Raw genomic sequence first — 25,331 nt, forward strand, 5'->3', positions numbered from 1 at the left:
GGGGCCACTGAGGAGGCAGAGGAGGGGTGGCTGTGACTGGCAATCGTGAGTAGTAAGCATGGAGATCACTTTGCCCTTAGTGACATGGTTTAGGGGTGGGCTTGACAATCCTGGGGTAAAGGTTGGGCTCCATGATCTTGAGGGTATTTTCCAAACTAGCTGATTCTATGAAATATGTCCTGCACTAAGTCAGCCGTAACCAGTCAGACACAACAGTATGTTGGCTGTTTATCTGTACAAAGCTGATTTGTTCTAATTTATGGCATAATCACGACATTGAAACTTCTCAACTTAAATCACAAACAAAAAATAAACAGGATCTTCATAGAAAGTCACTTCCTTGGAAAGTACCAGGAAAAAAACCCCAAACAAATAGCAAAATTCCTTTGTCATCCTGTGATTAATGATTTTGATTTATGAACAGGCAATTGCATTGATAATTGTGCTTTCAATTAAAAATATGACAACAAACTCCTTAGGTTTGGATTAAATATTTTATTTTATAAGAAGCCTTACACCAGGATCACCGAACCTTTTGTGTATCACCCAAATAAGTTACATTCACTCTGAGCTTTCATGCAGGTCTAAAAAAGTTAGATTTCTCAAAAAAATAATTTTCAAGTTCAGCTGTCCCAAACTCTGCATTACCAAGCCAGAATTCTTTAACATCGAGTAAACATTCCAGTCTCCTCTCCTGCTTTAACAGTACAGATCAATTACAAAGGCCCCTCCCAATATGCACTAATTAAATGGAAACTCACTGGAATTACCAAGACTTTCTGAATTCCTTGAGCGACAGTAGAAATGCTTTCAAGTATGAGCGAGACCATTGAGCAGAGCTGCAAGAAGTGACATTTTGCCTGAGAAGAATACTAAAGTATGCTAAACGAAAACCTCGTTGCAAAGGGACAGACCACCAGGGATGAGCATGCAGGACACAAACAGAAGGCAGCAAACATCCCATTTTCACAAGCGTCACCACAGCTTTTAAGGGCACACAGCATTTATGCAGTCTTCTACTATTTCAAAAAGATAGTGATATATATCAGTCCTCCTGGCAATGTCAAGAGCTGTTTCATCCAAGTTGTTCTTCAGGTCTGGCTTCACATAGCGATTCATCAGCAAGAGTTGAAGGGTTTCCCTGCTGTTCTTGTTTCCTGCAGCAATGTGCAATGGTGTCAGCAAGCCATTTGTCTGGGCGTTGATGTCCGCACCCTGCTGAAGTAAGAACGCGGCCACACTGGTGTTGTTCCACTTACAGGCACTGTGCAGGGGTGTCCAGCCGTCCACCGTCTGTGCATGAACGTCTGCCCCTTGGGCCACCAGCTCATGTGCCACATCCAGGTGCCCGCTGTAGGCAGCGCGATGGAGAGGAGTGTACTGGTCTTCATCACGAGCGTTGACTGGAGCCAGCTTTTCTGTAAGGAGCCTCTTCACTGTGCTCAGCTGTTTGAAGAAAACAGGCAAATTAGTATGAAACTCTGCCAGCAAGATGCACAGCTTTTACTGTGCCGAAGTTTTACAGAAAAGCAATTTCTATCAGTCTCAAAAAGTCTTAAAGTGCAATGAGAAGGCTCTGGGGTAACCTAAGAGCAGTTTTCCAATACCTAAAGGGGCCTATAAGAAATCTGCAGAGGGGCTTTTTACAAGCAGGTAGTGACAGGACAAGGGAGAATGGCTTTTAGCTGAAAGAAGGTAGATTTAGATTAGCTATTAGGAAGAAATTCTTCAGTGAGGGTGGTAAGATACTAGCACAGGTTGCCCAGAGAAGCTGTGGCTGTGCCCTATCCCTGGCCAACCAAGGCCAGGTAGGATAGGGCTTGGAGCAACCTGCCCATGTCCCTGCCCATGGGAGGGGTTTGGAACTGGATGAGCTTTAAGGTCCCTTCCAACCCAAAACATTCTATGGCTCTATGTTAAGAAATTTTAAAATGAAACCAGTTATTGTTGCTGGGGTTTTGTTAGTTTTGTTTTGAATTTTTTTTGTGGGTTTTTTTTTTTTTTTTTTTTTAAGAAATACAACATGAGCATTAGCTGTGATGCCTTAAGGGTACCTTTAACTTACACCTTCTCCCCCTTTACTCTGAGGACATAAGTACCTCCACAGAAATGTAGACGGAGCTTGTGTGCATGTAAGGAAGGCAATGAATAAAAATAAATATACATAAAGGCATAATAACCTAACAGGAATCTTGGGCATTTCTCTGTCAGTTCCAAGAGTAAAAAGCTTTATTTTCCGTAAAAATATAGGAAAACAGCCACCCATTATGTCCATATGGATTTGAGAAACTAAAAGTTCAGAGACACCCTCTCCACCCCAGCAGAAGGCTGACTTGCCATGAAGAGCCTGGCATCCTTTCAGTATATAGAAGCTTAAGAAAAGTGCTACTGCTTTCACTGTGAACAGCAGTCAAAGCTTTTGTTCCCAAAGCTTTTGATCCAGACATATTTTATAGTGTGGGGGCTACAAAGGGAGATGTTTTACATACAGTGGCTTGCAAAACTGGATCTAAATAGTTCAAAGGAATAAAGGAAAGTGTAGGTGCATTTCTGTTTGTGGATGAAACTGCAAGTATACTCAAAATAACATTCTTGTCACGGGTTCATACGAACCAAATAAATGCCTTACCCGATTGTTTTCAGCTGCCCAGAGTAGCAACTTCTCTGGGTGTTTTTCCATCTTTTTTTCCTGCATTTCATACCATTCCTCACTCCTTTCCTGCTCATCATCGTCATCATCCGACTGTCCTGACCAGCAGCTCTGAGTTCCTACAGGAATCAAATGCCTGTGTGTCTCCAGCAGCTCGAGTTGGTTAAAATTCTCCATAAAGGCTTCGAACTCATCACTGTCATCATCATCATCTTCGATGTGTCTCCCTTTGTTCATTTTCACCTAGTGTCTGTAAGCAGCCGACATCCAGCGGTATTTGTAACAACTCCTCCTGTTATCCCAGCGCTGGCTGTCGACTCAAACACCTGACGGACGATGCAGAGATGAGCAACGCCCGGGAGCAGGATCAGTTCCTCCGCTCACCCGCGCCCAGAACAGAGAACGCCACCATCCCACCGACGAACGCCCGCACATTCAGACACACTCCGGTCACTCCACACTCACACACAGAAGCGGGGAGCACAGGCCAGGCTTCACAGCGACCTTCCGCTCCACCCGCCCAGCGCCTCCCACTGCCCTCCCGGCCCCGCCGCGGGGGCCAGGCCACCCCAGGAGGGCCTCAACGCCCAACCCTGCGTCCACCATAAGCCCTCCCCGAGGCTGGGGCCGAGCCCGGCCCCCCGCGACCCAAGCCCCGCACATGCCGTACGTGTCTCCCCTCCACACTCGTCCCCCTCCCTGCCTGCTGAGCTTCCATCGCGGCCCACAGCCTGGGCGAACGCACCTGCGGCCTCCTCCGCCGGGGCGCTCCGGGGGCCGGGCCGCTCTCGCCTACCGCCAGCCCCACCAGTCCTTCCGGGCCGTGCCGGCGAGCGGTCTGGACGCCACCGGACGTGACGTCCCGTACCACCAACCGGCTTCGGGATTGGCCTTCGCGGCGGCGGCGCGGGACAGGAGGGAGGCAGGTGGGTGTGTGCTTCGAGCGGGCCGCCATGGAAACGGGGCTCGGCGGCGGACGGCTGGGCTAGGCCCGGAGGTGAGGGGTGGGCCGGGCCGGGTCCCGGTTTGTGGTGCGTGGGTTGCGGGCAGTGCCCCGCTGCGCTTCGTGCACTGGTTTCTGCCGCCGTCGCTACCGAACCCGATGGCGGTCGTGCTCGAGCCGGTGTCCGCCCGCCCTGCCCCCTGCCCAGTCACGGCTTTGCGGCCGTTCCCGGGAAGTTGCCCGTTCCTTGCGTATTTACGGGCGGCCTTGCTCCCGGGGGGCGGTGTGAGGAGCAGCGCTCCGGGACCGGGGGGCCGGTGCGAGAGCGCTGGCGGCGCTCCGCCAGTACCACGTGTCTTGTGTGGTAGGGGACGGCTAAACCAATCACGGGCCTCTACCTTGAGTTCCGCTGCACCGGTAATTCCCAAGACGGGGTGACTGATCGCTCAGCTCATCATGCCCTTCCTTTTGTCTCTTAGGCACTTGCTAGCATCTATGAAGATGGAAGCTTGCTTTCTGACCTGACTTACAGAGCACTGTCCTGAGCCTTTTCGTGAAGAGTCTTTGTATGAAGATGAGTGCCATCAGCTCACAGTAAGCTCCTGTTGTCTGCGGCTCTGACATATAAAATAGAAAGTGTTCCATATGTTTGGAATGAGATTTGTGTTTTCATCCAGGTCCTTACGGTCTCCATACCTGGTTTCATATGAAGGGAGATTGCTAGTGCAAAGAGAGAAACTGAATGTTTGTTCACTGAGTCTTTTTAAGGGCAGAAAACATGCAAAGGATTCCTTAGGCTTTATTAGACACTTCAGAGAGATGGTTGCAGCCCTTTGTTAAAGTGAGATGATTGGAATAACTGAATGTGGTTGGTATGGTGAAGTGCTGTTTGCAATGAAAGTAGTGAAATGTTTTGAGAATATTACAGGACTGTTATTTTGATAGAGTTTTATCAAAAAATTGTGCACTTAATGATTTTGAGCAGAACAGCTTCTGTTACTAAAGTCTGGGTTGAAATTCATAAGTATATTGCTTTCTAACACAAATTTCCTTATCTTACTCAGGGATGATGAAGATACCTTTAAAATACTTATTGCTACCGATATTCATCTCGGCTATATGGAGAAGGACCCAGTGCGTGGAAATGACACGTTTGTGACTTTTAATGAAATTCTGGACCATGCTCAAAAAAATGAAGTGAGTACCGCTTTGATAGTGTGACAGTAGAAAGCATGTTCCAATCTGCCAGAAGTTACAACGCTTCGGCCTGGTGTGTGATCTTTAGTAAGAGTTTGGTAATTTAATTTGCTATTGATTGCAACCAGTTACATTTCTGTTGTAGTAAAAGGAATGCCTATTCCTCTGTGAGAGCTTTCTTAATGAATTATAACCCTGTTTGCATGAATGGTATTTTCAGATTGCCCTGGGGAATGCCAGCAACCAGGAGTGCCACCCCTAAGGTGGGCAAGCAGGGTGTGATGCAGCAGTTTGTGCAGCGGTTCATGCAGGAAGGGGCTGAAGCTCTGCAGCTTGACCAGAGGGTGATGGTGTTCACCTGGCAGAAAGCCGTGGACTCTCCAAGCTCTGCACACACCATGACTGATGCAGCTGCACAGACGGCTCTAGTAGGAACACGCTGCCACCCAGGTGTCTGGCTGCAGGCTATGCCCTCCTCTTGTGCCAGTGTGGGATGGCAGCAGTGAGCCCTCTGCTAAGGGACAGAGCTCTGGGAAGAGCTGAGTAGGGTGAGGAGTATTAGGGAGTGTGAGAATGGGACAGACTGCTGGAATCACACCCTGGCCTGCCCTGAGACAGGCCCGGCAGGCAGACAAGACACATGACATGGAGGATTCCCTGTCCTCTCTCCTCCTGTCTGAACATAGTGACTTAAGGGACAAGGGAAATAGCAACGTAGAATTATAGAATAGTTAGGGTTGGAAAGGACCTTAAGATCATCTAGTTCCAACCCCCCTGCCATGGGCAGAGACACCTCACACTAAACCATGTCACCCATGTGACGTGCACAGCCAGCACATATTTTGTGCCTACCCCACCTTCCAGAGTGCTCTTCCACAACAGGCGTGAGGCTCTGCAAGTGGAATGCAACTGTAATGAGGATGATGGTTCATCTGGCTTGGAGGTGTCACCAAGTTTAAGCTGACTTCCACCCTGCATCAAAACTGCTTCCATAAAGAAAAAAGATGGGTCATTGTCACAGGAGACTCCCTCCTGACAGGAACAGAAGGCCCAGTGTGCTTACTGGACCCAGTTCTTGGGGAAACTGGGGAAAAGGAGGATTAGGGGAGACCTCGCCACTCTCTACAAGTACCTGAAAGGGGGTTGTAGTGAGGTGTCAGTCTCTCCTTTCAAGTAACAAATGACAGGATAAGAGGAAGTGATCTTGGGTTGCACCAGGAGAGGTTTAGGTTAGATATTAGAAAGAATTTCTTGACTGAAAGGGTTGTCAGGCGTTGGAACAGGCTCCCCAGGGGAGTGGTTAAGTCTCCATCCCTGGAGGTATTTACAAGACAGATGTAGATGTGGCACTTAGGGGTGGACTTGACACTGTTAGGGTAATGGTTGGACTTGATAATCTTAAAGCTCCTTCCAACCTAAATGATTCTATGGTTCTATTTTAGAGGATTCAGTGGTTTTGAGTTAAATTATTTGTAATTTTGATGACAATGGGTTTTGTTTGTTTGTTTTCTAATGTTTCTTCAAAGGCTAAATATATATGCAATCACTGCAACTAGTACCTTCTCAATGTGGCAAGTCCAGAGGAGGGCCTTGAGGATGATAAGGGGGCTTGAGCACTTCCCATATGAAGATAGGCTGAGAAAGTTGGGTCTGTTCAGCCTGGAGAAGAGATGGCTTCATGGAGACCTCATCGTAGCCTTCCAGTGTCTGAAAGGGGCTTATAAGGATGCTGGGGAGGGTCTCTTCATTAGGGACTGTAGTGATAGGACAAAGGGTAATCGGTTCAAACTTAAACAGGGGAAGTTTAGATTAGATATAAGGAAGAAGTTCTTTACTGTGAGGGTGGTGAGGCACTGGAATGGGTTGTCCAAGGATGTTATGAATGCTCCATCCCTGACGATGTTCAAGGCCAGGTTGGATGGAGCCTCAGGTGATGTGGTTTAGTGTGAGGTGTCCCTGCCTCTGGCAGGGAGGTTGGAACTAGATGATCTTAAGGTCTTTTCCAACCCTAACTATTCTGTGATTATCTACTGATTTCTTCCCACTAGGTACCACAGCAATGAAAAGATAATGTATGTCTTCATGCCTGTCAAAGCAAATGTTGAGGATCCAATCCAGAGACCCTTATTAGAGCACTCCACTGGTTTTTGGTTGTTGTCTTTTTTTAGTACTGTCAGTTGTTTTCTCCTGTAGCTCTTCATAAATGGGTCTCTTTGGGTTTTGTTTTGATGTAATGAATAACTTCAGTTAATGTTCGTTTCATGATGAGATGAAATACCGTGTATGCAACTACTACCTTGTTCTACCTTAAAGTCCAGATATGAGGAGATAGGTGGAACTTCTTAGACAAAATGATTTAAACTACTTGCTTAGAAGTCTTTCAAGGCCATGCAAAATGTTGTATTAAAATAATAAAGCTTTTTGTTATGTACAGGTGGACTTTGTTTTATTAGGTGGGGACCTTTTCCATGACAACAAACCTTCCAGGAAAACAGTACACGCTTGTTTGGAGTCACTGAGAAAATACTGCATGGGGGATCGTCCAGTTCAGTTTGAAATACTGAGTGATCAGGCAGTTAATTTTTATAATAGCATGTAAGTATCTTTTGTAAACTCTGTGAGGTTTGGTTTGGATCCCTCATGAACATGTTGGATTTTTGTGATTTAAATCATCTGTGGCTTTAACCGTGATGTTTTAGGCCTGTTTGTTTGGAACAGTGCACAGGATGACTTCACCTATCATCTTCTGTAATCTAAGTCTATAAAGAAGCAGACACCATTTTTTGAGAAGCCTGTGAGCGTGTTGTGACATTGGATACATTTATGTAATGTACCATTTCTGTCCTGCAAGTGCAGTGCAAGTAAACCGATATCTGTGAAACACTGTGGTAAATCAGCAGAGTTCTTTGTGTGTAAACACGGATTGCACAGCCCAGTCTGCTGCTCTTGCATGTACCACGCTGCATGTTGTACAGCTTTTTTCACAGGCTTGCTCTAAATAGCATCTCTCATAACCCTTTTCCCAGTGGGAAGTGCTGTTCCAGGCCATGAGTGAGAACATTCTTATGCTGTGCAGCTGAAACTTATTCATAAGCACTTAGTGCTTATTTGTGCTGCTGTTGTGATGTATTTGAGATGACGTTTCTTTGAAGAGAATATTGGGAGCTGTCCCTAAATTTGCAGATAGAGTTTAAGTTTGGTTTTTTTTTTTTCTTTGTGCAGGTTTCCATGGGTGAATTATCAGGATGAAAATCTCAACATTTCTATTCCAGTGTTTAGTATTCATGGCAATCATGATGATCCCACAGGGGTAATTATTATCATAATTGTAATCTACTGTTATATTGCAAAAATAATATTCTAGAAATAGAGATGTGAAAAAACACAGTTCTTTGAGAACCACCTGATTTTAATCATTTGTTCCACTCTCCAGATAAATACTATGTTGTCACTAATTAACAGAATTGCCAAAGATAGGCAAGTCAAGTATGACATGAAAAAAGAGAATGAAAAGAGGTTAAGGGAACCATATGAATTCCATCCCTGGCAGTGTTCAAGGCCAGGTTGGACGGGACTCGGAACAACCTGGTCTAGTAGGAGGTGTCCCTGCCTGTGGGCAGGGACTTGGAACTGGATGAGCTATAGTTGTTTGGAGTTTTTTGTTTTGTTTTGTTTTTCTGAATGATTTAATGTTTAATTTCAAGTTGTTCAAATGAAGTGAGACTTTTAGGGAAAAGGGATTTGCTTCTCTATCTGTGAGTACTAAAAATAAAGCCAATATATGTGGCAGGGTTTTCAACTGCAGAAGTTGCTAAAGGAAAGATATTCTCTCTCCCTTTTGAGACTGTTTCATTTAGACTTTGAAGACTAAGTGTTCTGTTCAAAGCTTTTGTACTGTTTCTTGATATTTTCTGCAGGCAGATGCACTGTGCGCATTGGATATTTTAAGCTGTGCAGGATTGCTGAATCACTTTGGACGTTCAGCTTCTGTGGAGAAAATAGATATTAGTCCCATTTTGCTGCGTAAGGGTAGAACAAAAATTGCTCTGTATGGCTTGGGTGAGTATCAGCCTGCCAGACTGTGGCCAGACTGTGGCCAGACTGTTCATGTATCACTGGAGTTCAGTAGTTCTAAATTAGGTTGGAAAAAACATACAGCATTGCAACAAGCCTGAAGGTCTAAGTAAGGCTGAATGAAAGCATCAACACTGTGACAGTGTTAGGGTTCTCCTCCTGCTGCATTGACACTTGTTGACAGGTTTTTTTCCTCTGTTTTTGTCATTCTTTTGGTTTGGTTTGGTTTGGTTTGTTTGGGTTTTTTTTAATAATAAATCATTCAGTAACTTTATTTCTGTATTTCTATTGGTCTTAAATGAACACTGCTTAAGTTAGCCGGAGATAGTGCATGTGCGTTGAGTCAGGCAGTCACACTTCTAAATTCTCACTGTTGTGTTAATCTTACTTCCTCCTGCTTAAGTAAAACGTAAGTACTGTGTGTTCACCTGCCATTTTGGTTATATTTAAAAACATAAACTGCCTGAGCTCTAAAAGTTTGCTGGATGTTCTGAGGGTCAGTAGTGAGAGTGCTAATACCAAAGTATAAAGGTTTTCGAAAGTATTTGAATTTTAGTATCCAAAATCATTACTAGGAAATGCAGCAGCTTTCTAAAGCACAGGTGTTGCTGCATGAAAATGTTTGAGATGTTTCTTTGAGTTTATGCCAGGATTATATACCCTCTTGACTTTATCTGGTTTAGAGAGCACTTGTTCTCATACAACGTATGTAAGCTCCATATGGTATTTTGTTGAAATACATCATCAACCTGGGTATGGATGGTTTGTTTGGGGTTTTTTCTTTATTAAAAACATCAAGGAAATAATCAGTCACAGACAGTTCAGAAGTACTGCTGTGTGGGAAAGCACAGACTTTGCATAATTCATGACTTGTTTGGTAGAGAATTTCAAAGTATGCTCAAGAAGTCCATCTCTACTCAGTATTATGTGGTTTTAGACTCCCCTGTACAACCAAATGTACTTCTTACTCTGTCAGCAAGAAACATAACACCTCTTGTATGATTTTTATTCTGTCCATAGTCAGTTGTTCAGCACAGAATGCTGGCAAGAGGTCTCAGACCAGATGTAGGTAATGAAACTGCTTTTAGCAGTTGTTTAAAGATAGATTTTATGTTAAAATGTCTTATGTTTAGAAGTCTGCCTAGTAAAATAGCCAAGTTATACTTTGATCTATTTAGATTCATAATTAGACTCATGGTCATGAAAATGAAGATCTGATCTTGGCACTAAGTTGTGTTCTTTATGCTCTTTTTAATCGAGCTGCTAATAAAAATGCTATCAAATAGTTAGTTTACCACACGAAGATGATTTAGTGTTTTGTTTTGTCCACTCCAGGGGCTATTCCAGATGAGAGGTTGTATCGTATGTTTGTTAATAAACAAGTAACCATGCTGAGACCAAAGGAAGATGAAGATAGTTGGTTTAACTTGTTTGTGATTCATCAAAATAGGTAACAGTATTGAATGAATTAGGGTGACTTCTGAACTTACTGTGTTACTTCATTAAACTGCCGTGAAAAGGATAGGTGAGGAAGCCAGGTGTACTAGTTGCTGGTTTTTGTGAGTAGCTTGTTTCTTTGGATTTTCCCAAATGCAAGCATTTGTTTTACAGCTCTTTACAAAAGAATCATAAAAGTGTTGGAATAAATGAATTTAAGAATTTTGGGGAATCTCTTCCCAAACTTTTATAGTTAGGGGCAGTGGAAGGTTTGTAGTGTAATATGTATATAATAAAGTCTTGTCTTAGAGCTGAGAGCATTAAACTTACTGTGTTTTCTGTCCTTGTTTGGACTATGATTTGAGGACTACTGTATCTTCCTTTACACTGCTAGACTTTACAGTTTGAATCCAGGATAGGTGGCATGTGCTCTTTCTGCCTACACACTTCCAGCAGTGGTAGTAGGAACAGGTAGAGTTATTTTCCAAATCCATTCTTACAGTTTTTCCTCAAGGAGTGCATTCCTCATGAGAGAGTAGCAGAGAGGCAGGAGTAAACAAATACAGCTCAGATAACTCTGAGTACTGATCTCTGTTCAGTAGGCTAAATGAGCTCACTACTCTCATCTCCTCTGCCTTCTGGAAAGGGATGGGGGGGTGGTGTCTCCCATATCTGTTTAATTCAGTGTTTTTTACCCCACCATAAAAAATGCCATGAGGTGCTATAAAAGCATTTATAGGGGGAAAAAAACCCTAAAGCCTTGCAAGTCAAGTAAGAAAAAAAGGGAGATCTGAATAAAAGGGAGCAGAAAAGAATGAGCTCTCTAACTAAACACTTTAAACAATTGTGTAAGGAATAAATGTGGAGAGTAGATGATGTGACATGTACTTCAGGTGTTTTTGCTGGAGTTTCTGTATCACTTTAAATCTCCCTGAGTTTGTCTCTTTCACTCCCCCCGTGCTCACTTGCTGCACATTCTAATTATTTTTCTCTTTTCTTGAACAGGAGCAAACATGGAGCTACCAACTACATCCCAGAGCAGTTTTTAGATGACTTTATTAATCTTGTTGTGTGGGGTCATGAGCATGAGTGCAAAATAGCTCCATGCCAAAATCAACAGCAACATTTCTATGTTTCTCAGCCAGGAAGTTCAGTGGTGACATCTCTGTCCCCTGGAGAAGCTGTGAAGAAGTGTGTGATGTTTTCTTGTTCTTATGTATCCCTTGCCTTATGTCTGTGATGTGTTGTGTTTAAAAAAGAAAAAATACTTCTATTAAGTATGAAAGGATTTATGTTAGAATGTGGATTAGCTTTAGAGTGTGATAGAACAAATTAAATAGGTAGAATCAATGCCTAGAATAACTTTTGCTTTACTTAGGATTAAGCCTAACATCTGAAGCAAATGGAATTTACCTGAGGAGCTGCACTCTGATAAATTGGCATACAAGGAACTGTGTTCATGTGCTGTGTATGGGGCAAGGACAATTAGATATAATAGAAATGAAGTTTGGCAGGGCTAACCCTGAAATACAGATTCAGGAATTTCCTATAGCTTTTAAACTTTTGTCCCTGAAAAGTAAACATAAATTGGAACCAGATTTTTAATCCATAGATCTCTGAAGTTAATTTTGTAGGAAGTTACTTGTCTCCTTCCTTTCTCCTTCTAGACACATTGGCTTGCTGCATGTTAGAGGGAAAAAAATGAAAATGCAGAAGATTGCTCTGGAGACAGTGCGGACTTTCTACATGGAGGATATTGTTCTAGCTGATCATCCAGATCTCTTTAATCCTGATAATCCTAAAGTAACTCAGGCAATACAAGCATTCTGCATGGAAAAGGTAACTTGTAAAGCTAACAGTATATGGACAACAGTGTATGGACAGGGAACAGAATCTGTGACTGGCTTTGAGACAAAAATGAGGAATCTTGTGTCTTTCTCCAAACTACTTGAAAAGAACTTAGGCTGTGTTTCCACAGGAAGCTAATTCCATGCCATTCACTGCAGCCTTGGCTTCCAGATTCCTTGGCTGGGATGACTCATCGAAATAGCCTGTAACTGCTTTACAGGGCTCCATAGCATCTTTGTATGAAAACTCCCACATAAGAGTGGGGCACTGTTGGATGTGCACTTTGGAATCAGCATAAACGCATGCACCTAAACCCTGGGAGCTGGGCTGTGTGCAGCCTGAAGGGGCAGAAGTAACGAAGCAGGTTTATTAATTGATATTGGTTCTTTGCTATAAGTCTCTTTCTGCTTTTACCTGGAACTAGAAATATAGCAAAGTATAATGCTTATAAAGTAAAATGCTGAGTGGTCAGTGATGTAGGTACTGCTGGACTACACTATGGCTGAAAAATAAGCTTTTTATTGTGATGCTTTCCATTCATTCTTACGGGTTTTGGTTGGATCCAGCTATGACTTGTTCAGGAATGAGAGCACATCCTGTAGCACTTCATTTTTATAGCTCCCCCCTGCAGCTGTGGATGTATTTTAAACTAAATTTGAAGGGTTCATACATCTGTAAGAAAACAAAGTGGAACTGAAGTTCTAACTCTGTTTCACAGGTTGAGATGATGCTAGACAATGCAGAACGAGAGCGCCTGGGCAATCCACGCCAGCCAGGGAAGCCTCTCATACGATTACGTGTAAGGAATTTTTCACTTTGAATTGCTTTGGTTTGAGAAGTCACTGAGCTTCAAAGCATAGTCATGCTCTAGCGTAAACACATATTAAATGTCTTACTGTGTACAGGCAAATATAAACCATCTTCATACCATGATTCCATTTACCTGTGGTACAACGAGTATTCCATGGTAAAGGATGAGACTGGTCATTAAGTGTATGTTAGTGCTGGTCTGAGCATTAGACTGCTGGTATAATTTATGGAAACCTTCTTGAAGGTTTCCATAAATGAAACTATTTATTATTATTATTGTTATTATCCGTTAACTATTCTGCATAGTATGGTAAAACATTAAATTTAGGTTGGCTTATTTTTCACTTTTCCTTTGAAGGGTAATAAACCCGTCTTCATACAATCATAAAATGGTTTGTGTTGGAAAGGCCTTCAAAGATCATCTAGTTCTAACCCCCTGATCACAGCCAGGGACACCTGTGTGGCTTCTCTGTTTCTATTAATTTCATATCTAAATTTTTACTTTTCTCTCTTAGGTAGATTATGCAGGTGGCTTTGAACCATTCAATATCCATCGTTTTAGCCAGAAGTACATGGATAGGGTGGCTAACCCAAAAGACATCATACACTTCTTCAGGCGTCGTGAACAGAAGGAGAAAAATGGTAATTATAAAGGAAGTGTCCTGGATTCAGCAGTAGTAGTCATTTTTCTCCTTAGCAGTTGATGCAGTGATTTTGACTTCCAGTGTGGGAACAGCACTAATAACACCAATGTTTTTAGTTCTTGCTAAGTAATGTTTACTCTGACCAAGGATTTTCTCAGTCTTATGCCCTGCCAGGGAGGAGGGGAAGCTGGGAGGAAGCAGAGACAGGACACCTGACCCAAACTTTCCAAAGGGGTATTCCATACCACACCATGTTGTGCCCAGTATATAAACTTGGGGAGAGCTACTTGGAAGGCCCAGATCACTGCTTGGGTCAGGCTGGGTAATGGTTGGCAGGTAGTAAGCAATTGTATTCTTGTTATTCTTGTTATTTCCCTTATCATTATTATTGGTGGTAGCAGGAGTAGTTTTGTATTACACCTTAGTTACTGGGCTGTGCTTATCTCAACCCGTGGGAGTTACATTCTTTCAATTCTCCTCCCCATCCCTTCGGGATGGGGGGAGGAAGAAGAGGGGGGAGTGAGTGAGCAGCTGCATGATTCTGTGTTACCGCTGGGCTTAAATCACAAGAGTTAGGAATCATTGGCTTGCTTGGGTTTTCATTCTTACGTTATTTTGTAACCCAGCACTTGCAAAGGCTTGATGTCTACCATCTAGTGTGTTATAGGAGGAGTAAAGATGCAGAGTCTCATTTAAGAGTATATATTGCACAGGTATTTCTGCTCTATTTCTGGGTTTGTCTAAAATTCTCATATTTAGCACAGCATCTTCAGACAGCTATTTATAAATAATTCCTTGGCCTCAGACCATAACGTATTGCTTATGGTAACACACATAGGCCCATGCCAGACTGAGTTACTCCATGATTCTGTGGTAATTACCATGAAAGGTGTTTAACATCTCGCTCCTGAGACCTCTCAGAATGAGGAGTGGTGTGTTTGGACACTCTGCAGGAAAAGAAAGAAGTGTTGTGCATTTCCCCCTTTGTTTTTTTTTTCTTTTTTTCATTGCTGTAATCATTAATTTGTTTATTCCTAAAACAGTCATGGAGAGGGTGGGCTTGAGAGTTGTTTGTATATTCAAAAAAACCCACATCTGAATGTAGGACAGCATTTTGTCTGCGCTGTTTAATTACATGTCTGAGATGCTCTTGGCTTGTCTGTTCCAGGTATGGCTCTATTCAAACATTTGTGCAAAACAAATAATAGCTGTTACTGTTGCAGCATTCTTTACTGCCTAGAATTTTTCATAAATGGATAATAGATGTTGCCCAAATACTGGATGTGTAATAGTTGCTAATGAAGATGAAGCTTGCACAAGAACAGACTGTGCCAAAGAACTGTTAATATTTCACATTAGCGCATTATGAGTACTCCAATTCCATTGACAGTTTTTACGTACACAGTCATTTTTATGGAGTTCAAAACATGTTTCATGAAAAAAATGCTTTTAGTGATTTATTTTTTTTTAATTATACTTTATTGATCTCATTTTGCTTTGGTTTATTTAGTAGCTGTGTAATCTCATTAACATTTCAGAGTACAACCAAGGTACTGCTGTCATCGTATTTCATCAATGCATTTTAACTTTCCTACTGCACGTGCACTCTGCTTCAGAAAGGGAATGTAAAAATATTATCATGGTTCTTGCATTGTTTTATTAGATATCCTCTACTACAAGGGAGGTGGTTAATAAAGCAGTCAGAATTTTCAGTACATGTGTTCATAATGCTGTGGTTTGGTACAGGTGATGTTAAGACTTCATGAGTTCCTTTTAGAATCACAGAGTGGTTTGGGTTGGAAGGGACCTTAGAGAACATCTCATTCCAACCCCCTGCCATGGGGAGGAACACCTTCCACTAGAGCAGGTTGCTTGAATCCCTGTCCAACCTGGCCTTGAGCACTGCCAGGGACTGGGCAGCCAAAGTTTCTCTGAATAACCTGCGCCAGTGTCTCACCACCCTCATAGTGACGAATTTCTTCCTAATATCTAATCTAAATCTCCCCTCTTTCAGTTTAAAGCCATTCCCCCTTGTCCTATCCCTTCACGCCCTTGTCAAAAGGCCCTCTCCAGATTTCTTGTCAGCCCCTTTAGGTACTTGAAGCTGCTCTAAGGTTCTCTCTCCAGAGCCTTCTCTCCTCCAGGCTGAGCTGAGCAAGCCCAGCTCTCTCAGCCTGTCTCCATAGCAGAGGTGCCCCAGCCCTTTGATTGTCTTTGTGCCCTCCTATGGACTCACTCCAATAGCTTCATGTTTTTCTTATGTCGGGGCCTCAGAGCTGAATGCAGGACAGCAGGTTGAGGTCTCACGAGAGCAGACTAGAGGGGCAGGATCACCTCGACCTCCTGGTCACACTCCTTTTGATGCAGCCCAGGACATGGTTGGTTTCTGAGCTGCAAGCGCTCACTGCTGGGTCATGTTGAGCTTCTCATCAAGCTGCTTTTTGTTGCAGCTGCTTATGTAACAAAGCAGTGGTTTGTGTATGACAGATAACTGGAAGCAATCTGTAGTCAATTGAGATCACTTTGCATGGTTTGTGGTAATCTCACTTGATTACCCCTTTATTTTCTGTCATTCCTACCTTGCTGCCTAAGAATGGGGGACAGCTGTAATGAGCTATGAGCACTTTCCACTAAAAATCAGTCAGTGTGCTTTGGAGGAAAACTTCTTCCCTAGTAACAGAGTCATGTATGAAAAAAGCCTTGTGCTTTTATGGGTCCTTTGATTTTCTTCCATTTGTGAACCTTTAGGGTACAGTTATAGTAACCTTCAGGACATAGTGTTAAATTTATAATGCCAGACATTTGGGAGTTGGAAGAACACTTTGTATCTGCTAGTGATAGAGTTGTCTTGTACAGTTATTGCATCTGTTCACCTGTGTTTCCAAATAGACTCCACAGTTAGTACAAAAATCCTTTACATATAAAAGGGACCACAGTTCTTGAGGCCTATATTAATCTTTTTTTCTTATTCCTGTCAGTGGGATGATAAAAGCTACAGATGTGGGTGACAGTGCCCCTCTGCTTTTCTCTTCTAGACAATGATCTTGATTTTGGGAATCTGGTTAGCAGACCTACTTCTGAGGGGATGACACTGAGGGTGGAAGACCTTGTGAAGAAGTATTTTCAAACAGCGGAGAAGGTATCTGTCCACCTTTTCTGATTTGTTTTTTAATGGAATATAATATTTTTATTCTTTTTTTTTCTTTCTTAATGGAAATGGTGTGCTGTGAAAAGACTAACATTCACCAAGAAGTGGATTTATATCATATGTGAGTTCCTGTATGAAGTATTTGTCTTGGGTTAACAACTGTTGTCTGTGTAGGTTGTGTAAGGTATGTGAACGCATGCTGGTTTGAGAACATTATGATAACACTTTGTGTGAACTTGGCAGCATCTGCCCTGTACTAAATGATGTGTTATATCCTTATAGGAGGAAAATAGGAGGCAGCATACTCTGAGTGAGAAGCTACCTGAATTTTCTATAGGGTCAATGCGAGACTATACCATTTACTATTACCAGCTGACTTGGAGTAACCTGTTACTTCACAATATATTTCAGACATAGTTCAATTCTATATTTTATTTAAAGCAGAGGAAGAAAGAAGAGAGCCCCCTCCAGTAGTTTGCCATCTCCCCACCCTTCCATTAAACCCTGTTTATTTCCCTTTTCAATGCCAGAACAGTAACATCTCAGAGGTAAAAAAAAAAGCCAGTAAATTAGTGAGTCAGATGCCCAAATATTTGATCTAGATCATAGAATCACCGAATGGTTTGGAAAGGACCTTAAGATCATCCAGTTCCAGCCCCCCTGCCAGAGATGGAGCATTTACCACTTCTCTGGGCAACCTGTTCCAGTGCCTCAGCACCCTCACAGTAAAGAATTTCTTCCTTCTATCTAACCTGAACTTCCTCTGTTCAAGTTTGAACCCATTATCCCTTGTCCTGTTGATCAAGCATAGCAGTCAGAAGCCATTAGAGCAAGGATTCCTGAGGTAAAGATGCCCCAAATTACATCATCTTGCCAAAAATACTGTATTGGGAAAGCAAGTAGGGTAGAGAAGAGAATGGCTGCAACACAGCACCAGTAGCATCTACTACTTTTACTAATTAATGTCCATAGTAATAGAATATCTTGAGGAATGTCATTTCACTCGATGGACACATGAGAACTATTGGTACTTACAGGATTGCAATTCAATAGGGTGGACTTCTGCATAATAGCTCTTAATGCTTTATAACAATGATTTGTTCTGTGCTGTAACTGCCATTTTTTAGTATCAGAATTTTACAGTAAAATTTAGCATCTGCAATAATTCATGGCCTGTTTTTAATAGCATTTTTATGTCTCTACAGGTTGATTTTTAGTTAAAAAAGGGAGAGGAGCCAAGAAAGAATACAGATTACCTTCTCTCAGTAACACATTTCAGACAAATTGTTTTAGAAATTATCAGCACTGTAGCTTCTTTACTGTTCCTGAAACCTTTGAGTCTTGAAAATACTCTTAAGTAGGTACAGCATGTTACTAGCAAGAGGATTGTAACTATATTATACAACTAATGTGTTTGCTTATTGCTGTGCTTTTCTCTGAAGTCTTCAATGCATGTTATTGTTTTTGGAACCATTTTAATGTAACATTTATATGAAACAGCAGGAATATTGCTAGTGTTCTTTGGCAGATGCTTCTTCACAAAATGTTTTCCCTCAATTTTAAAGAAAGTACAGCTTTCGCTTCTAACTGAAAGAGGAATGGGAGAAGCAGTGCAGGAGTTTGTGGACAAAGAGGAAAAAGATGCCATAGAAGAACTGGTGAAATTTCAACTGGAAAAAACACAGAGGTTTCTTAAGGAGCGGCGCACTGCTGCAGAGGAAGAGAAAATAGATGAGGAGGTAATATTCTCTTAATGTTAATCTCTTAGGAGAGGTCAAGACAGACAGCAAAATAAACAGTGTTCAAACCTGGTTTAGTAGATTTCCCTGTGTGAGGAGCATGTGCGGTGACTTGCCTCTAGTTGTTTTCTGGAGTTAGTAAATATGGTGATGGAGTTTCAGATACATAGTGTAAAATCTTGTATTGAAAAGTACACAGGGCGTTAGGTATGCTTTTACCGATTCCCACTTTATAGGCACATGCATATGTAGAAAAGGTCTGTCTCTCTACATAGATCTGTACGTATATCTGTTGTGAGGAAGATGTAGATAATGCTGTCTTAGGTTTTTCATATTGGTTTAGGGAAGAGTACAAGAACAGGGCAGACATAAAGGAAACCTATCCTTCAGGTGCTCTACTAGCTTCTAACTTCTTGAAGCTCAGGGTCTGCCAGAGACAAACCTGATTTATGTGTGTCAAGTAATCTTTAAGAGACTTCTCTACTTGTTGAGCTTCCACACGAGCCCATGTGTTCAGTTGTAATATTCAGGCATTGTGTGACAAGTTACTAACTGTGCACTATGTAAAAAATAATTTGCAGAAGGTTGCATCTACCTGTTTTCTTGTTGGTTGATTGATTGCTTTAATTCATGGGGGTTTGAAAGAGACCGTAAACAATCGGTGCCTGTAGGCTTTCTGTGCCATTTGAGGGGGGTGTGTTTGTCTTTTGGGCTAATATTTTCTTACTATCCACCCGTTGTATCTTCTTCCATACTTGTCAAGTTGAGCTTTCTTAGTTGTACATGTATTGCAGCATTTGTCTCTTCTCAGTGTTGTTCTCTATCTTGCTTCTTCATCTGTACACCTTGTACACTTATTCGTATTTCACTGTTCCCTATTGTCAAATCCCAGTTACTTCTCTTGAACGCAGAATCTCCTACTTCTCATCATGTCCCAAGCTTTTTTTCTCCCCAGTGATGTAGCTCCAGTAATTCATAGAATGTAAGATTCTTAAACTGCAGAACAGCATCAAAAGGCTCTGAATAAACTGTACAGTTATTCTTGTGCTCTTCTTCCCCTCTCAGATGAGTTTCATATAACAATTTGGTGCTCAGTAAGACATCTGTGTTTTGATTATTGTGTGAAATGAACTGTTATTTTGATGGGAACTCTTTTTTTTTATTATCTTTTTTTATTCAGGTGAGAAAATTCAGGGAGAGTAGAAAAAAGAATGCTGAAGAAGAGGATGAAGAAGTTCGTGAGGTAACTGCTTTGAATTTTGAACACAGAATGAGGAATAGAATAGAATGGTGACTTCTGCATACAAATGAAGTCTTTTAGCAATACTTTAACATTGTCCTTGCTAAAAAGTGCCTGTCTGCCTAGGGAAGATTAGTAAGTCTTTCTAAAATCTTCTTGGTATCACGTGTGCCTAAGTTTTTGAGATCTCTTTTGTGCTGATTTGTGAATGTGAATGTTCACTTGTTCTTGCTTTAAACTGAGGTGAAACCAGACAGGTGGCCTTGAGAGATCTGTCTGCTTAAACCGTTTGTGATCCCATCACCAGTGGACATGGGGATTGGCTTTATTGAGTGATATTAATGGGACAAACTGGTTCTGTTGGTAAGCCTTTAGGTATTATTGTCCTCATCAGCAGTCTGGGAGTCTTTGGTCTTCCAGAAATTGATACCTAGACTGCATATGTCTTTCCAAAGAGAATTGCCACCCCTGATAACACTGGTGCTCTTTTGCCTTTGCAAGCTGTGTGACTGGAATAAGATTTTGAGGCAAAAGTACAGCTAGGGTGAGATCCAGTTCTCCTGGTCTGAGATATCTTCACATGAACTAGTCTTAAGAATCCTTTGTCATCAGTGAAGTTCAGGTCTCCTCTGAGCAGATGTACATAGCTGACATATGATGACAATGTATCATATGAATTGCTCCACTCTGTTGTCAGAGCTACTTTGTATGTACACATCTAAAATAGGCTAAATCCTGTCCCTGCTTTTTGACAAACTTCCTTGCCTTCCATAACGCTACATTTGGGTCTTCTAAGCCTCAGTGGTTTAGAACTGTGTATCACAAGTAGGATTTAACAATGGTGCATTTTGTCGTTTTAAGAGTCTTTCTTCTATAGCACTTATTGTTCCATTTCAGGCAATGACCAGGGCTAGAGCCCACAGATCTGAGGATGCAATGACCAGGGCTAAAGCCCACAGATCTGAGGATGCAGTTCTTGTCGCAGCCTCCAGTGATGAAGAAGCCATGGATACTGGGGTGAAAGGCAGTGGTGATTCAGATGATGACTTTCCTGCAACACTGACCCGAGGAAGGGGTCGAGCAAGAGGTAGGGCAAGAGGTGCCAGAGGGCAAAATCCAACAGCAAGAGGTTCATCTCAAAGGAGAAGAGGTAAGGAAAGCTTCACATTCTTTGTACTGCAGTTATTGACTATTTTATTTTCTTTAAAAATCTACTCTCTTCTGAATCTTCTATCAAGTGGAAATCTGGTGCTTGAGGACTACTGGGGAAAGAAAATCATTCTCAAATATTTTTATTACCATCTTACATAGAGTTGGCTGCCTTACAAAGCTGAATTTATCACTTTTTCATGGGGTCGTTAAAATAAAAATGTCTTGCTTCTTGCCTCCCAGCTATAGAAACATAACAGGCTCTTAAAAGGTTCATTATTGGGAAGGTGTGTGCAGTGAAGTGCATGGCTAAATCTTTGTTGCTGCTGTAGGTTTATCAGTATAGAGAGGAGGTGCAGATTGTCTCTAATGCAATTTACAAGAGACTTCATTGTTTCTAGGGACTGAGGAAATGGGCAGTGTTTCCTAAGCAAAAAGCATTAAATAGCTGCTTGGCTTTGTGTGAATGTGCGCTTTACAGTGGTAGCAGTACTTCTATTAGATTTGTACTTCCATTATAGTTGTACTACCATTATATATAAAGAAAAGATGGGATCTTGCAATAACATACTCTTCTGAGTTGTCTCAGTAATACTCCCGAAGGTCTAAGAGCAAGATGAGTCGCAACAAAGGCTTGGGACTGATTTGGTTAGTGCCTTCAAACGAGTTCTGTGCGAATGTGCTGCAGCACTGGTGTGAACACATCAGAGCAGGGGCATGTGTGTGAAGAGACTGTGTCTGTGGAGCCATAGACACTTGACTTGGTGCAGCTCTTCTGCACGTAAGGAGGGCTTTGGTTTGAGGAAGAAAGTGAAGGGGTAATATAGACAATACAGGTTTTTAACTGACTTCCCACTCAGTTATGATAGGCTAAAGGAAAAAATAAAATTACCACTGAACAGATTTGCATATTGTTTATTATCCCTACAGGAAGCAGTGGCCGAGAGGCAGCTACTAGCAGCAGAACCTACAAGCCTCTATCTGTGCCTGCCAAGAATATGTCTATTATGGATGGTAGGACTTTGATTTGTCCGTTGTTCTAATCTGCTTTCTCTAATTGTAATGAAGATGTTTGTTTAATGATAAAGTGCCTAAATTGCCTTTATTTCTATTAGTCCAATTCAGCTGTGAGAGGTTCTTTTGGTTGTAATGAAATAGAAACAGTGATGAGAGAAAGAGGAATGGAGGGGAAGAACAGAATAGTGATATCCTGCTGCCATGGAGTAAAATGAAATGTGTCAGGAACTTCTGTCTAGACATAGAGGTAGGGAACATCTTACTGTATGCAGATTCTTAAGGAATAAGCATAGAAGGAATGCAACTTAATAGTATCTATTATATGTAGAATATTCCTCAGTGGATACAAAGTTTAGACTTGACTGATGTTTACAGGTTTGTGAGCTTTAATGCAAATCCATTTAGTCTTAATGTTGTAGCAAATTTGGGGAAGAGAAACTTACCTGTGATTTAAACCAGGTATGTGAGAGTAGCCCTTCCTTGCTCCAGAGGGGAGAGGCTCTGAAGAAACAGCACAGGCAATCTTAAGTAATAAAGAAAAAATTACTGTTCACAAATTTATACATGAGACTCCACAAACTGCCCAAAGATAGAGCGAGCTTTAAATTAATCAGCAGATTACCTAGATTTGAAATTGAACAGCAGATGACCTAAAATACTGCAGGTAAATCAATGTTAGCAGATGCCTAAGCTATTAGACATACAGGAATATCAGTTACAGTAATTTTTTTTCCTCTTAACTAAAGTTACTGAAGATTTTTCAGCTGAACTGGGAAGCACCTGCTGCTGCACAGCAGTGGTAGATCCCTGGGATGTCATGCTCTAGCAAAGGCTTAATTTATGTTTTGGGTTGGATTTGTGGGGGTTTACTTGTTTGTTTTACAGGTTTTGTAGAGGAAATGCCTGCTAAGCAGGTCTTAAATAAAACGAGTGATGAAACATCAGCATGTAATTGTGTGAGCACTTTAAAAATACTACATTTGTTTTATTCTAGCCTTTAGGTCTTTGAAACCAGATCCCTTGAATTCATCTAAATCTTACTCAGAGGTAAGAGTTCACTTTTGCATGAATGAAATTGTGCTGTCTTTTGATTTGAATAATAAACATATGGTCAAAATATTCACCTTAAACCAGGAGATGTTCCCAAACCGTAAATTCCAGCAGCAAGTTTCTGCGTGTTCAGTTGTAGACCTTTTGCACCCTTTCTTGCTATTGTGTTTGTCTGAGAAAAGCGAAGACCAGGGGGTTTTTATTTGTGACCAGAGCCTACGATACAGACTGTAGATACATGAGTATTTCGGTGAATTCTGCAAGATCAAAGGTCTGAAGAGCAAAACTTGTGCTGTATTTGTACATCATACAGTTCTAGCCTGGAGCCCTGTCATATATATATATATTATAACAAAGTGGGAATACAGTTGGAAAACCCCCAAAGGTTCTATGCTGTAATGCTATGCACTCTATCGCTGTAAGAATAAATTCTGTGAAAAAGCTTTATAAATGGTATTTCTTTTCCAGGATATTATAGATGATGACTCCGATGTAGAAGTACTTTCTGCTGCTTCTTCTTCTAAAGTCAATCTAAGGTTGGTATGTTTACTTCATGATCACTGCCATAACTGATATATCTCTGATTGGCAGTCATCAGAGTCCATGGATCTGATCCACTATCTGGAAAACCAGATTTTTAAGACAGTCATATCACTATTTAGAGAATTTATATTATTTTTTATTATTATTATTTATTTATTAATTATTTTTTTTACCTATTAATGTGGTAGATCTTTCTCTAACAATAAACTGGTCTGCTGCTTGAGGTAAGCTAGGTCAGAGCTTTAGAGTTTGGGAATTTGAGTTGTTCTGTTTATGTTACTTCTCTTCGTTTTTAATCTCTGTATTGGTGGTCCAAATCTAAGCTGAAGGGCAATTTATTGGAATATCTGGTAATCAAGAGCATGCTGATGCCTTTTCTTCTCTTTGTATGTTTCAAGGTTGTCGTCTACACCTTCACTTGGTAAAAGCGGTTCACAAAGCCAAACATCTAGAGGAGTTGATTTTGAGTCAGATGAGGTATAGTAATAGGGGTGGTTTTTTACCTTTATTTCATGTAAGTTCCTATAACTTACTGTTCTAAGCTACTTAAATAAAGCATTTCACAGGAAAATAGTTTTGGGGTTTTGTTGGTTGGTTTGGTTTTTTTTTTCCCTCACTAACAGGACTAGGTTATTGCAACGAGCTTTACTTAGAATCTGTACAGAATCATCAGGTATAAGGCTAGAAGGGACCTCAGGAAAATATCCAGTTCTTTTTCCCTTCAGTTCTTAATCAGTTCATTGTCATTCCTGACATGTGTGGAATAGGTTATTTTGCCTGTGGAAGAAAGTAATTGTAAATCTCTCCTACTGCTTGGCTATGTCCTTTTATTTGTTTGTTTAATTTTTTCTTATAAAAAGGAAGTATTATATAGATATATATGGAGTTTTTGCACTTGTAAATGACTGATGGCCATTAAATCCGTAGATAATCTCTTTCATATCACAACCAATAAATCCAGGTCTGTCAGAAAACATGGAATAATATGGCCAGACTTTCTAGTTTAATCTAAAAGTGATTGTTTTTTCTATGGCTCCAAATTCATCTAGTGCAGTGACATATATCTCTTTACGAATTGCAGGATGACTTTGATCCATTCCAAAGCACTGCAACATCAAGAAGGAAATAAGTAATTTCTGGCTTGCTATACAAGAGAGACCATGAAAGACAGTGAAGAGGATGGAAAGCAGTTTGCAAGGCGTTCTTTTTATGACATTTCTCTGTAAATGCCTTCAATTTTCACTTCTATGAAATGTTTTTGGTTTTGTTCTGTTTTGACTTTTTTCCAGTGGCACCAAATTTGGTGTAATTTGGGGTTTGCACTGCTTAATGCATTAGACACGAGTGTCTGATAATCTGAAGTACTGCCTGAAGCGGCAAGTTCTTTCTAAAACTTCTAAAAGGCTGTTTTGGTTTTGGGGTGATAATGTAAATAACAATTTTATCTTTTCTATAGAACTCTATCTCTTGGGCTTGAATTTTGCAGAGGGGTAAGTTTATAGTAGTACAAAAGTATGGATATGGACATGGACTTGTCAGCGCAAGACAACTTGTACTTATTTGCAGTTTTCTATGAATAGAGTTGTAAACTCTGAAGAGTAACAGTTTGACCCAAAAATACAGTTTTCAGTATTGAAGCTGGAAGACATTTTAATACTTTCAGTTCTGTGAGGAAAACCAAGCCCACTGTTGCACAGTTACTGTATGTCACAGTATATGGAAATGAGTGCTACTTTGGAATTAAAGAAGTATCAAAGGGTACTGTGTGATTACAGCCTACTGCAGTGCTTCAGATTGCATTTTTTTAGTGTGTCTGGGTGACTTATACTCCTCTTACACCTT

General features: G+C 41.2%; 2 protein-coding genes across 4 annotated transcripts; one reads left to right on the forward strand and one right to left on the reverse strand.

Annotated features, from left to right (window-relative positions):
- Positions 1–480: 480 nt before the first annotated feature.
- On the reverse strand, positions 481–3,533 carry ANKRD49 (ankyrin repeat domain 49). The gene is made up of 3 exons (XM_065678750.1): positions 3,396–3,533; positions 2,630–2,976; positions 481–1,446 (listed from the first exon to the last, which is right to left on the reverse strand). Exons 2-3 carry the CDS (start codon positions 2,885–2,887, stop codon positions 988–990), a joined length of 717 nt encoding a protein of 238 aa, XP_065534822.1. The 5' UTR covers positions 2,888–2,976; positions 3,396–3,533; the 3' UTR covers positions 481–987.
- Positions 3,524–25,268, forward strand: MRE11 (MRE11 homolog, double strand break repair nuclease). Of its 3 annotated transcripts, none has more exons than XM_065678746.1 (20): positions 3,524–3,576; positions 4,073–4,187; positions 4,658–4,790; positions 7,225–7,385; positions 8,013–8,100; positions 8,708–8,849; positions 10,200–10,314; positions 11,307–11,492; positions 11,969–12,140; positions 12,868–12,948; positions 13,475–13,601; positions 16,639–16,742; positions 18,317–18,490; positions 19,671–19,733; positions 20,628–20,880; positions 21,810–21,893; positions 22,891–22,943; positions 23,415–23,482; positions 23,888–23,966; positions 24,571–25,268. In XM_065678746.1, the coding sequence occupies exons 2-20, from the start codon at positions 4,162–4,164 to the stop codon at positions 24,616–24,618; spliced, it is 2,157 nt and encodes a 718-aa protein (XP_065534818.1). In that variant the 5' UTR covers positions 3,524–3,576; positions 4,073–4,161; the 3' UTR covers positions 24,619–25,268. The 3 variants fall into 3 exon arrangements, with proteins under 3 accessions (XP_065534818.1, XP_065534817.1, XP_065534820.1); XM_065678745.1 differs by having other exon boundaries at positions 3,563–3,647; XM_065678748.1 differs by having other exon boundaries at positions 3,563–3,647; positions 7,244–7,385.
- Positions 25,269–25,331: the final 63 nt, after the last annotated feature.

The sequence above is a fragment of the Lathamus discolor genome, chromosome 4 (genome assembly GCF_037157495.1).
Source record: "Lathamus discolor isolate bLatDis1 chromosome 4, bLatDis1.hap1, whole genome shotgun sequence".
Taxonomy (NCBI): Eukaryota; Metazoa; Chordata; class Aves; order Psittaciformes; family Psittacidae; genus Lathamus; species Lathamus discolor.